General features: G+C 35.6%; 1 protein-coding gene across 1 annotated transcript in view; it reads right to left on the bottom strand.

The window, feature by feature from the left end:
* Positions 1-6,354: 6,354 nt before the first annotated feature.
* LOC128652642 (adiponectin-like) overlaps positions 6,355-14,059 on the bottom strand; it is a 54,529-nt gene continuing 46,824 nt past the window's right edge. The window contains exon 3 of the mRNA XM_053705574.1: positions 6,355-7,852. Coding sequence (XP_053561549.1) covers positions 7,350-7,852 — 503 coding nt within the window. The 3' untranslated portion in view covers positions 6,355-7,349. The remainder of the gene's footprint in view (positions 7,853-14,059) is intronic.

The raw sequence follows: 14,059 nt of genomic DNA, 5'->3' as shown, positions 1-14,059 counted from the left end.
ACAACTTGCAATCTAGGTCATATTTTTTACATGGCTTGAACTTGATCAATGATGTGCCTTAATATTATATATGTAGTATTTCAGAAGATAATACAAAATGTATAAATAACATTAAAAAAATCACATATCATTTTAAAAATTGAAGAGAACAGTTATGAAAGGTGATTAGTATGCCTATTAATTTACCCAGTAAGATAACATTTGCACATGTTTTTCACATATTCAGAGTTACGTATTTTTTGTGAATACTGCATTTGTCATGCTGTGGTTTATATATAATCAATAAAGTGGTGGTAAATCCAAGTGTATAACAAACCACCACAGCACATCGATCTCCTTCAATGAGGTGACTTTTGGCACCTCTGAACCAATAGCCATGTACATGGGCGTCTGTAGAAATGTTTCCGGGGGGGGGGGGGCAAAAAGAATAAAATACCCTAAGCATAATAATATCAGTGGCAACATTGCTCTTCGTATATATGAGCTGCACATAATTTTAAACATGGTGGCTCATTAATGTCAAAAGAGTTCATCAAGTGAGTGTTAATGCTGAGATATAAGGCAAGGCATGACAAATACGATATGAAAATCTATGAGCCAAATAAAAAATAGAATGCATGCCTTTAACGAAACAAACTGAGATACATACAATGGTAACACAAGCCTTTTGTAATTTCCCTAAATGCATACAAAACATGGAAATGGACTGCACTCTCAAAAGAGACTGGATGTACATCCCATGTCACTGAAAAACTCACAACCATGGGTACTCACCAGCACTCACAGACAGCTGCAAAGCACTCAGTGACTTTGGTGCAAAGCACATAGGGAGAATTTAAAAAAATATATTAGCACACCACATAGAAAGTCAGGCCAGGGGAGGACTGGCAACTTTTGACCCAGTTTGATACTCAGCACTATTATACAGTTTACCTTCATATTTTATTTTAAACAACACTACTTTCTGATTTGGAATGAGCATGCTGAACTGTATAACACTTATGAATATCTATACACTGATAATAAGCATGCTGAAATACATTGGGGCTGATTTATCATGGCCTGAATGGGGCAAAATACCCCTGTTTCCTGCGCAAGCCTTGAGGCTTGCCGGAAACCGGAGTTAAGAAGCAACGGTCTTAAGACCGCTACTCCTTAACTCGTCCGCTGCCTCTGAGGCTGCGGACATCAATCCGCCCGATCGTGTGCGATCGGGTTGATTGACACTACGAATCTGCAAATTACCAGTTATATATAAATAAGTATGGTAAAATACAATACATCCAAATTTTGTATTAACATGCTGTCATAGCTATGTGAAAAGTGTCCACTAGATGGAGCAATGGTACAAGAAATTAACAGAGTGGTGCCAAACTTGAACCTTTAAAAGACAGCTGATCAGTGTGTTTTAATATATGCATGAATAAGGGGTCTGTCCCCGAAACACCAAATAATATACTGCGTTATTTAACCCCCATAGCGCTGCCATTACAAGTTTTGAAAAACACTGCTTGCGCGTGCGATATAGAGATTTTAAGCTCTATACCGCACACAAAACAAGCGCTGTGTTTGACGTGCTCATGCACGCTTTCCCCATAGACATGAATGGGGAGAGCCGGCAAAAAAAAGACTAACACCTGCGATTGCGAAAACAAAAGCTCCGTAACGCAGCCCCATTGATGTCTATGGGGAAAAAGAAAAGACAGTTTAAACCTAACACCCTAACATAAACCCTGAGTTTAAACACCCTTAATCTGCTGCCCCTGACATCGCTGACGCCTGCCTACAGTTATTAACCCCTAATCTGCCGCTCCCGATATCTCCGCCACCTAAATAAAATGAATAACCCCAAATCTGCCGCTCCCGATATTGCCGCCACTATACTAAAGTTATTAACCCCTATTCCGGCGCTCCCAATATCGCCGCCACCTAAATAAAGCTATTAACCCCTAAATCTCTGGCCTCCCACATCACTACACTAAATAAACCTATTAACCCTAAACCACCAGCTCCCCACATCGCAACAACCTAAATTAAACTATTAACCCTAACGTAACCCTAACCCTAACGTAACCCTAACCCTAACAGCTCCTAACTTTAACATAATTAAAATAGATCTAAATTAAACTTACAATTATTAACTAAATAAACCTATTAACTCCTAAACCGCCAGCCCCCCACATCGCAACAACCTTAATTAAATTATATTAACCCCTTAACCTAACCCTATCCTTAACGTAACCCTAACCCTAATCCTAACCCTAAACTTAACCCTAACACCCCCTAACATTAGCATAATGAAATTAGATCTAAATTAAATTTACAATTATTAACTAAATAATACCTATTTAAAACTAAATACTTACTTACCTGTGAAATAAAACTTAAGCTAGCTACAATATAACGAATAGTTACATTGTAGCTATCTTAGGTTTTATTTTTATTTCATAGGTAAATTTGTATTTATTTTAACTAGGTAGACTAGCCAGTAAATAGTTATTAACTATTTAATAACTACCTAGTTAAAATAAATACAAACTTACCTGTGAAATAAAACCTAACCTGCCTCACACTAAAACCTAACATTACAACAAATAAAAAAAATTACCATTACAAAAAATAAAAAAACCTATCATTAAAAAAAACAAACAATGAAATTAGCCAAAAAAATAAATAAAGATTATTCTTATTCTAATACCCTTTTAAAAAAAAACAAACCCACCCCAAAATAAAAAAATCTAAATCTAATCTAGAATAAACTACCAATGGCCCTTAAAAGGGCCTTTTGTAGGGCATTGCCCTAAAGATAGCAGCTCTTTTAGTGGAAAAAAATACAAAGACCCACCCCCCAAACCCACAAAATAAAAAAAAACTATCTAAAAAGACCTAAAATACCCATTGCCCTGAAAAGGGAATTTGTATGGGCATTGCCCTTAAAAGGGCATTTAGCTCTTTTACTGCCCAGACCCTAAACTAAAAAAAAAAACCACCCAATAAACCCTTAAAAAAAGAATAACACTAACCCCCTGACAATCCACTTACAGTTTTTGAAGTCCCGCTTGAATGATCTTCATCCCGGAGTTGAAGTCCTAATCCAGGCAGCGAGAAGTCTTCATCCAGGCGGCCTCTTCAATCGTCATCCCGGCGGTGAAGTCCTGATCCAAGCGGCGAGAAGTCTTCATCCAGACGGCCTCTTAAATCTTCATCCAGGTGGCATCTTCTATCTTGATCCCAGAGGCACGGAGCGGGTCTATCCTGAAGACATCCGGCGCGGAGCATCCTCTTCAAGAGGTCGCCGCCGTACACTGAATCTTCAATGCAAGGGACGCGATTCAAGATGGCGTCCATTGCATTCCTATTGGCTGAAAAATTTGAATCAGCCCAAAGAGTGAGAGCTGCTAAAAACCTATTTGCTGATTTGAACAGCCAATAGCATTTTAGCAGCTCTCATTCTATTGGCTGATTCATCATCCAATAGAATTAACGCTGCTTAAATCCTATTGGCTGATTTGAACACCCAATAGGATTTTAGCAGCTCTAATTCCTATTGGTTGATTCAAATTTTCAGTGGGTGGGCTTTTTTATTTGGATAGTGCTATTAGATTAGGTGTAATTCTTTTTTATTTTGGATAATTTCATTTTTTATTTTTTGTAATTTAGTGTTTGTTATTTTTTGTAACTTAGTATTTTTTATTTTTTGTAATTAGATGTAATTTTGTAGTAAGATGTAATAGTGTTAGGATTTTTTTAATGTGCAGTTTAGTTTTATTTAATTGGTAGTTAGTTTAATTTTAGTTTAATTGTAAGTTTAAAATTTTTTTTTTTTAATTTGACAGGTAAATTTTAATTTAATTTAAGATAGGGAAATTGTAATTTTAATATAAAGTTAAGGGGTTGTTATGTTTAGGGGTTAATAGTTTAAATTAGTTTACTTTGTTGTGTTTTTCTTTTTGGTTTAGGGGTTAATAATTTATTTTAGTATATTTTGTTGTGGGGAGCTTGCGGTTTAGGGGTTAATAGGTTTATTATAGCGGCGGCGGTGTGGGCCGACGGCAGATTAGGGCTTAATAATATTTCAATAGTGTTTGCGATGTGGGAGGGTGGCGGTTTAGGGGTAATACGTTTATTACAGTGGTGACGATATCGTGGAGCAGCAGAATAGGGGTTCATACATTTTTTTAGTGGCAGCGATATCAGGAGCGGCAGATTAGGGGTTAATACATTTATTATAGTGTTTGTGATGCAGGAGGGCCTCTGTTTAGGGGTTAATAGGTAGTTTATGGGTGTTTAGTGTACTTTGTAGCAGTTTAGTTATGAGTTTTATGTTACGTTTACACGTTTGTATCACTCATAACTTTAGATGGCGGTACAGATCTTGTCGTTTTAGGCTGTAACGCTCACTTTTTAGCCTCACCACAAAACTTGTAATACCGGCGCTATGGGAATCCCATGAAAAAACGTCATTTTTATGTGTGCGGGACTGACGTTGCGGTACAGGCTAAAAGGTGTGCGGTACAGCTATACCGATAACACTTGTAATAGCTGCAGTGCTGTTTTAACTCTGAAAATGCCATATTTTCAGTGTTACAAGCCTCAACGCAAAACTTGTAATCTAGCTGTATATTAGTTTAATTGTTAGTTTAAACTTAGTTTTTTTAATTTGACAGGTAAGTTTTAATTTAATTTAAGATAGAGAAATTGTAATTTTAATATAAAGTTAGGGGGTTGTTAGGTTTAGGGGTAAATAGTTTTATTCAGTTTATTTCGATGTGGGGGTCTTTCGGTTTAGGGGTTAATAGTTTAGTTTAGTATATTTTGTTGTGGGGGTCTTTCGGTTTAGGGGTTAATAGGTTTATTATAGTGGCGGCAGTGTATGGCTTAATAACTTTAGTATAGCGGGGCGATGTTGGCGGACGGCAGATTAGGGGTTAATAATATTTAAATAGTGTTTGCGATGTGGGAGGGCCTCTGTTTAGGGATTAATAGTTAGTTTATGGGTGTTACTGTACTTTTTAACACTTTAGTTATGAGTTTTAAGCTACAGCTTTGTAGCGTAAAACTCATAACTACTGACTTTTGATGGCGGTACAGATCTTGTCGTTTTAGGCTGTAACGCTCCCTTTTTAGCCTCACCGCAAAACTTGTTATACCAGCGCTATGGGAATCCCATGAAAAAACGTAATTTTTAGGAGTGTGGTACTGACGTTGCATTACAGGCTAAAAGGCTTGCGGTACACCTATACCGACAAGACTTGTAATGGCTGCGTTAGGGAAAATGATGCGTTATGGGCCACAATGCTGCTATTTGACTCATAACGCAAAACTCGTAATCTAGGTGAAACAAAATTATCCAAAATAAATAAATTATTCCTATTCTAAAACAAAAACTAATCTATCAATAAACTACCAATAGCCCTTAAAAGAGCCTTTTGTAGGGAATTGTCCTAAAGTTAACAGCTCTTTTGCCAAGAAAATACCCCCTAACATTACAAACCCCCACCCCCCAAAATAAAAAAAAACTAACTTAAAAAAAACAAAATCTACCCATTGCCCCAAAAAGGGAATTGCACTAACCCCAAAATAGGTACTCACCATTGCTGAAGTCCTGCGATCCATCTTCTTCCCGGCGGCGAAAGGTCTTCATCCAGGCGGCTCCATCTTCATCCATTACAAGTACATCTTCTTGGCGGAGGCGTGGAGGTGGAGCAGTCGGCGGAGGAGGAATGGGTCGGCAGAAGTCGTCGATGAAATGGAGGTCCTCTTCATGCGATCGTCCACCGCACACTGAAGATTTAAAGCAAGGTACCCCTTTTATATTGGGTACCCTTGCATTCCTATTGACTGAAAAATTCAAATCAGCCAATAGGATGAAAGCGGCTTACATCAACAAACAAAAAGTTTCTGCTGCTAGCACAGGCACAGCATAACATAACCCATACTCGTGGGTTATGCTTTTTTCTATAGGAAGAATCAATTGATAATAAAATCTGTTATATTTACTCCTGGAGTATATAATCAGTTTGTAAATTATATATAAAAATGATTAAATAATGATTTTTACACTTTAACTATAGTCGACTAAAATCTACTGGAGATTTAGTCGACTAAAATCTACTGGTGATTCAGTGCCTACAAGTGACCTTATAGTTAATTCATTTTGAGTCAGAATGGAACATAACATTGGCATACAATATAAATAGCTGTGGGGATAATACAAAAACAAAGATTTAAAGTGATGGTAATATCAAGCGTTTAACATTTAGCATGATTTAGATGCAGATGAAGACATTTATAAAAACTATGATATATTGGCTATTATGCCCCTTTAAAAAAAGACACTCAAATCAAGTGTAGTTCATGTTAAACAGCTTTAATTCCTTATTAAGACGAGGGCTGCATCTCATGTGCAAGGTTTTAAATACAAATCTATCTTGGTTTGCTGTGACAATGTCGTTTGAGTTCATATAGGACAACTAGTAATTCTCACTACTTCTTTTGAAACATGTTGCATTACAGTATAAGTTAATACTCTATATAGTGTTTTAATACTCTAGAAGTTGACATCACAGAGAATTTGTATCTAAATTGTGCTGTAAATGTGTGCTCTGTCCTCTATGACAGTGTTTCTCAGTTACAGTCATCAGGGCACACTAACAGGACAGATTTTCATGATTATGCTCGGTGAGAGCAAGTTAATAACCATGGTTACTGATCAGAAGATGATTTCACCTGTGCTCTAGATGGTAGTAGTGTAAGTGTGTGTATGTCACTGTTTGTGTTGATTCTATTGGCCCTGCACCCAAGTGTTTGTGTCTGTCAGCAAGTGGGAATAGCACTAATTTACAATTCTTTGCTACAATACATACACAGATATGTCTTTAGATACTTGGTACTATTTAATTGTAAAGAATATTTGCCCCCTTCTAAAACAAATCCTCTGGATGTCCATGTTTCTCTAACCAGCCCTTGTGAAGGATTAAATAAGATAACAACTTTGAAGAGTATTGCAAGCACAAGAGAAAAAAAATAGGTTGGTGAGTAATAACCAAAGTAATTGTGACCAGCAGTTTTATTTCCCTTTAATGTTTATATTTTAGTTTCCTTAGGGCCAAATTGAGGTAGGCTCAGGAGCGTGCATGTGCATTGAGCAGTATATGGCAGCGCTGTTTGCAACAATCTTTGAAACAATGTTATGCATATAGTGATCAAGACAAGTGCACGCCTACATCAATATTCTTTCATGGAAAAGAGTTTCACCAAAGGATACCTAGAAAATAAGTAAATCTGATAGAGGTATATTAGTAGTTGCGCTCTGTATCTCAATCATATTTGTTTTCAGAATCAAATTGTTATAACAGGAAACCAGAAAATGTTGTGTCATCATTACTGTCTGCATAAAGACCATTGTTACCATCAACATCTTGTAGCCAAACCTCATCGCCTTTCTCAAGTTGTAGAAGAGAAGAGCCAGAAGCTTGTTCAGTGGTAGAACCATAAACATGTAACATATATTGCACAATTTTACTGTTATGCCTAAGGGTTATATGAACATTTTTGGAGTACACCGTAACATGGTAGGTGAAAAAATAAAGCCCTTCTACAGGAGCTAGGAATTTACCAGTTTTGGTGTTGTATATATTTTGTTCATTGTAAAATACTTTTTCAAATTTAATTGGAACATTAGAAGGAGGAGATGCTTTTGTGAGTCCAACATGAAAAGCATAGGTAGTCTTTTTTATGTGTTGAACAGGTCCTGGTGGTCCTGGTTCACCTTGACGTCCTTGGGTCCCTGGATTTCCTGGAGGACCTACTTTACCTGGTGGGCCAAAAGGTCCTCTTTCTCCAGCCTCACCTAAAATAAAAACATAAGCACATTAATTTCTGAACTTTGCTGTCCACTTTTAATGATAGTCTGGAAACAATCATGTATCATGATTATAAGATGATGTTTGAACATCAAAAAGTATGGACAATGTTTTAAGAATATAATATATGTCTCACACTGTATGAATTTTAACAGGGCTTGCTTTTTTAATAGCTTGGCTCTCACCGCCAGCGGCAAAACTGTGCTATTCTATTAGGCCTACTGGAGGAGAGGGAGGTTGTAATAGTGCGGTCTTGCCGCTGTTGGCGAGACCCAAGCAACTAGGGTCCAAAAACCCTTACCGACCAGCGACGTGCAGGGTAAGTTGGGGTCGTTAAGGGGTTAAGACAATATTAATTATGTACAAAGAAACATCTATATTTAGTGAAGAAAGCTATGTTACCTTTCAGAGAGGAAACAAATAAATTAAGGCAAAACGCTTCTGTACTTAGGCTGAAGAGACCTGGAAACTATTATAGATATTAATTGGGTAGATCACAATCTTTTAGAAAAGTTTATCTAATGATTTTTCTACATAATTCAATATTAAAGTCTATAGGGATCTTTTTGTAGATAAATCATTTCATAAACATTGTTATAAAATTGTAATCAATCCCAAAATGTTAAACTTTATTGAAAACAATGTAAATATTAAGGGCCAGGTTACAAGTAGAGCGCTAAATATCGCTTTCATGAAAGTGAATTTTGCACTCCACTGGGTAATACCAGCACATGCTAATGTGAGCTGGTATTACAAGTTCATGTAACTTCCATAGGCTCCTATTGGAGCCTTGTTCTGGTGCGGTCAGAGACGGCATCAGAACATCACGCAGCGAAGGGGTTAAGTAGCGCAGCGATGGCAGCAATCTTAAATATATATGTATATAAGCATATATACTGTACCTATATGTGATACAGGTTTTTACACAGGCGTATATATGTATATACTGTATATATATGTTGTAAAAGGGTTTGTATACCTTTAAGGAGATTGGGTGTTTTGAGTGGGTGTGTAACCAATTACTGTAAATTGTTTTTAGCCTTTTATAAATTGTTGGATTGTGCATATTATATATGTCCTGGAGTACGGCTTCTTAGCTGAAACGTGTCAGCCAATAACCACAAAAGCTCCCTAACCTAGATATAATTACTACTTTTTTATGCAATTTATTTAAAAAATAATTTTTATTACACAGTGTCATTATGAGTATAACTGTACTTTTAAGTGTATTTTTGATGTGTTTTGTGCAACTTTTGTCTTGCGTAACAGTTAACCAGAGCTCTGAAGTCATGCTAACCCGACAAGCGTAAATCATGATTAGGTGCTGGTCTATGGCATATTTTAAAGTTTTATCAACTTATGTATAAAAATATCTGTGTGTGTGTCTGAGTTGCTCTATGTTTGTGCTGTGTATATACTATTTTATATTTATATCAGAAATGAACACATTTACCTGACTGTACAGATATGTTTAAACTTGGTGCAGTTAGTTCTAAAGAAACTATTCACATCTATAAGTCCCACATCTGCTCCCCCTTTTCCCACTCTTTTAAAGCAGTGAGACTAGTAACAGGAGTGGCTGGCTGCAGACATAGCATTATCTGTGATATGGGAAAAAAATCAGGATTTTCTAATAAAATATTGTGATTTTAATTATATATGTCTAAATATGTGTATGTATACATGTGTATATAAGTAAGTAAATAAATATATATATATATATATATATATATATATATACATGTGTAAATATGTGTTTATATGTGTAAATATGTATGTGCACATATACATACATATATACGCATAAATATAAATATATATATATGTATATATATATATATATATATATATATATATATATATATATATATATGTTAAAGCCCTTCCCAGTCAAATACCTTAAACAATGTAATATCAATTTTAATCAATTTTAATGTTTAGTTTATTTTGAATAGACATAATTGAAATTCCTGTTTTTCATTTAGAAAAAAAGTTATTTTTATTTTTCAATATATATCTTTGTATTTATCTGTAAAGAGAATAACTCTTTGTGTAGCCCTTTAACAAATCTAGACAAGGCAAAAGGCTTGCTTTTCTCACAGAAAACCTCTGGATACATTGTTTCCAAAGCAGCAAAGGATTCTGGGTAAGGCATGCAAATGATGCTTACAATAACACTTTTTTTATTTCAGTCTGTTTTAAGGCAGACTCTCTTTTTGCCATAGAATTTCTGTATACACAGCTTATAAGCTTAGCTAGGGTTAGTACAGTGATTCAGACCATGCCGGGACAGCTTTAATTAGAGAAATAATCATATATACATATATACAGAATAAAATCATAATTACAAATGCAAAATATCTCTTGTGAAAAAAATATCTCTTGTTAAAAAACAACTGGAATATTGACCTAAACTTTTGTCATCATTAGACATAAAACTAACATTCACACAGAATAAATTAAACATAATTCAAATACAGACAAAAACAAACCACAAAAACACAAGCTTAAAAAAAATAAATCTAAATTCTCCCTTACAAAATCCCTCAAAACTAGCCCTACACATAACTATCCTACACCACACCCACTAATCCCTAAAACTGTCCTCAAGATGTCCTTCCAAGCTGTCCCTATCGACTGTCCCTCCAACAAAAACTTACTGATAAAAAAATGAATAACTAAAAAATCTAATCCTTCGACTTCTTCATCTTCCAGATGCCTTCAGAATCTAATTCCCCATATCGCCTCCTATCAAAAGAAAAAAAAATCACCCAATCATGTACACTCACTACCTCTTTTTTAAAAATCAATATATTATGCACATCCCACAACACCTCTTTCACACAACATGCTAACAACCATATCAACCTTGCTTTTTTCTTATCCACACCACTTATATACAAACCATACATCATCATATTAAAAGTAAAAAACTGAACTTAAGTTAGACCCTTAATCATCCTTCTCAAACTTCTCCACACATCCCAAATATACTCACAATTCCAACAACAAATTACTAACACTCTCACTTTGACCACAACAATCCCTAAAACACACTTCTGAAAATCCCTTGTCGGCAAACACTTAAGCACACTTATCCAGCTAATATATTTTTGCCTATTCATCAAATAATTATTACACACATTTTTTCACACCAAAACACATTCCTTCTCATCCAAACCCCAAATCAACTCAAGACCTTCCTTTTTTTCCAACATTTTTAGCACCATTCTATTTTCACGCCACATCTCCCTACTAACATTTTCCAAACCATATTTTTTAATCCAACATTCCACCTTTACATAAACCACAAAACAGCAAAACATGGGGTTTCTTTCTGTCACTCTCTAACATACCATATTGTCTTAAAACATTTCCACAAGAATACTTTACCATATAACCAGCCATGCTATCCTTACCTATCAGGACCACACACCTACTAACATATTTCACAGCAAAGAATCTCTCCACATCAGGAAAACCCTTACCACCAACATTCGTACTCTTAATAACAACATCTCTTTTCAAACGCTCGATACCAGAACTCCAAAAAAAATCAAAAGACAACTCTCAAAATTCTCCTAAAAACCCTCTCAGGAGGAGGTAAAACTAATGCTAAATACAAAAAAATAGGGACTAAAACAGATTAAATAACTAAAATTGTTCCTTCCAAAGATTAAGTCCTTAAAGACCAAAACTAATGTTTTCTACTTACTTTATCCAAAAGATTCTTCCAAATTTCCAAGCCTTTCAAATCCACATCAAATTTTACAAACAAAACCTCAATTGCACCATCAGTCACAAGCCATACACACAAATCAATCTCCCTATCATTAACAAAAACTTTCACTTTACATTTATTCTAACTAACTCTGAAACCACTAGCCATACAAAAAGCATTCAACCAAAGTTTTCACCCTCCTTAAACCAGGATGAGTCTTGCATACCACACTCACATCACCCATATACCCAATCACTTTTAAACACCTTCCATTGCTAACTAATGTATCCTTCCTCAAACTAGTCAACAATGGCTCAATCACACATACAAATAACAGAGGAGACAAAGGACAACCTTGACACACTCCATATTAAACAAAAAAATCCCACAGTCAAAAAAACATTAACCTGAACCTTACTCACAATATCACAATACAAACATTTAAACTGTCCAATAATCTTACCAGAAAAACCTAAATATTCTAAAACATGAAACATAAACTCATGCACTACCCTATCATATGCTTTTTTCAAAATCCACAGTAGCAACAGTAACAGACCTCATCCTCTCCCTCCCATTCCCATTCTTAAAACCTCTGCAATCTCATTAAAACTTACATCCCTTTCTAACAAATTATTATCATATTTTCCTAACTTAACCTCAATGTCTTCCAACAACTCCATTTCTAATAAAACATCTCTCATCTTTTCTTTATGCAGCTCACAATAATACTCACAAACTTCACGCAAAACACCATCTGTACCAATAATTAACACTCATCTCAGAAAACCAGTCTTTCCAGTCTTACTACAAGACTCATCCTTTTCTATTTTCTCCAATCTTGCCATAAAAAAATTCTTTCATTTTTCACTCCTACATGTTTAAATTTTCTTTCTTGCTTCAGCAATTTCCTCATGCACATAAATACCACAATTTCACAATTCTTACAAATACAACAACTAAAATTCCATATATCATACAACTAAACTCCCTTTCCATTCTAGCCTTCTCCCACCCTTTCTTTATAAAAAAACTCTTTATTTCCACCTTCACCCAATCCCATCACATAAGCACATTACTAAAATCACACTTTCATTCACGCCAGACAAAGTTACACTTAATATTCTCATCTTCTAACAAACTCACATTCAGTTTCCAGACACCCTTACCATACTTTATCTTCAAAACAATAAAATATTCCCTGAGCTATCCATCCTACAATCACACACCCCTCTCTGTCCCAATTCTTAATAAAACAATTAAAATCCCCAACCAAAAAAGTAGGATCCCAAACTAGCAGAAAAAACTTGAAGGTTTTAAGAATAAGCAAACATTTTTCCCTATTTGGAGAAGCACATACATTACACAAACAAAAAACAGTTCAACAAACCCTTAAACCAACCAAAAGAACCTGACCAATATGAACAACATTAAGGATAGAAAAAAAACCTTAAACAAAACTCCCACCCCCCATTCCTATGAGAACAACAAGACCATACTTTAGGACCATACTCCAAGTCAGCACATTAAGATGTTCAGAGAGGCCACATTCATGCAAATAAAAATATTAGCAGAACATACAGATAATAACATAAAAATTGCATCTCTCCTTGCTATAGTTTTCATTCACCTGGCATTAAGGGAAGAAATGGTCAGAAACATCACACAAACAAAAAAGAATTAACATCAGGACTTCTTTTTTACTTTCTTTTTCTTAAGACTTGAAGGAGATCCTCCTCTTTGACATTCTGACCTCCTAGGCTCCCCCTTACCAGCCTCATAACCAGTAACTTGAGCAAGTTGTTTCACATCTCTTTTATCTATATAATCAACAGAAAAGGAATCAGATAAGTCACTGATACACTGGCTTGAGTCAGAATGAACATCTTTAGTAGAGACAGAAGGAAACTCTGAAACTAAAGAGTCAGCATCAATCTGTGCTCTTAACTACTGGAAGATCTAAACCAGGACACTCCCATCCATCAGAATCTGCACCTTTTTCTGCTTGGAGGCGATTTATTTTCTGCAGTGTCCTCCTCAGAACCAAAGGACACAACAGCAGACCAGTTAATGTTCTTCCCTTCACCAAGAACAGCATCAGGAGCAGGATCACCAGATGATTCAGCGATGGAAAAATCCTCTGTTCCAGGAACAGCAATGGTATTCTCCATAGAGGTGGTCAACAGGGCTTCCAGAACATCAGAAGCAGCTAACACATTAGATGTAGGAAGATCTTCCTCCTGAAGATTAGATTGGACTTCCAACTGCAGACTTCTTACACAAACATTCTGTGGTTTGAATCACTTCCTCTTAGCTTTGTGTAATGGGTGGCTACTTGGGAAGTAGCTGTTTTGAGCCTTTTTTTTTTTACACAAAACGTTTTTGGATACATTGATGTGGATTCTGTGGTGGGTTTGTGACTTGTTGTCTCTCTCTTTCCTAGCCTTTTCAGAATGAATCAATTTAATTGCTG

This window comes from Bombina bombina, chromosome 3 (genome assembly GCF_027579735.1).
Source record: "Bombina bombina isolate aBomBom1 chromosome 3, aBomBom1.pri, whole genome shotgun sequence".
NCBI lineage: Eukaryota > Metazoa > Chordata > Amphibia > Anura > Bombinatoridae > Bombina > Bombina bombina.
The sequence above is the reverse complement of the archived record's forward strand: the minus strand, read 5'-3'. Positions and strand labels throughout refer to the sequence as shown.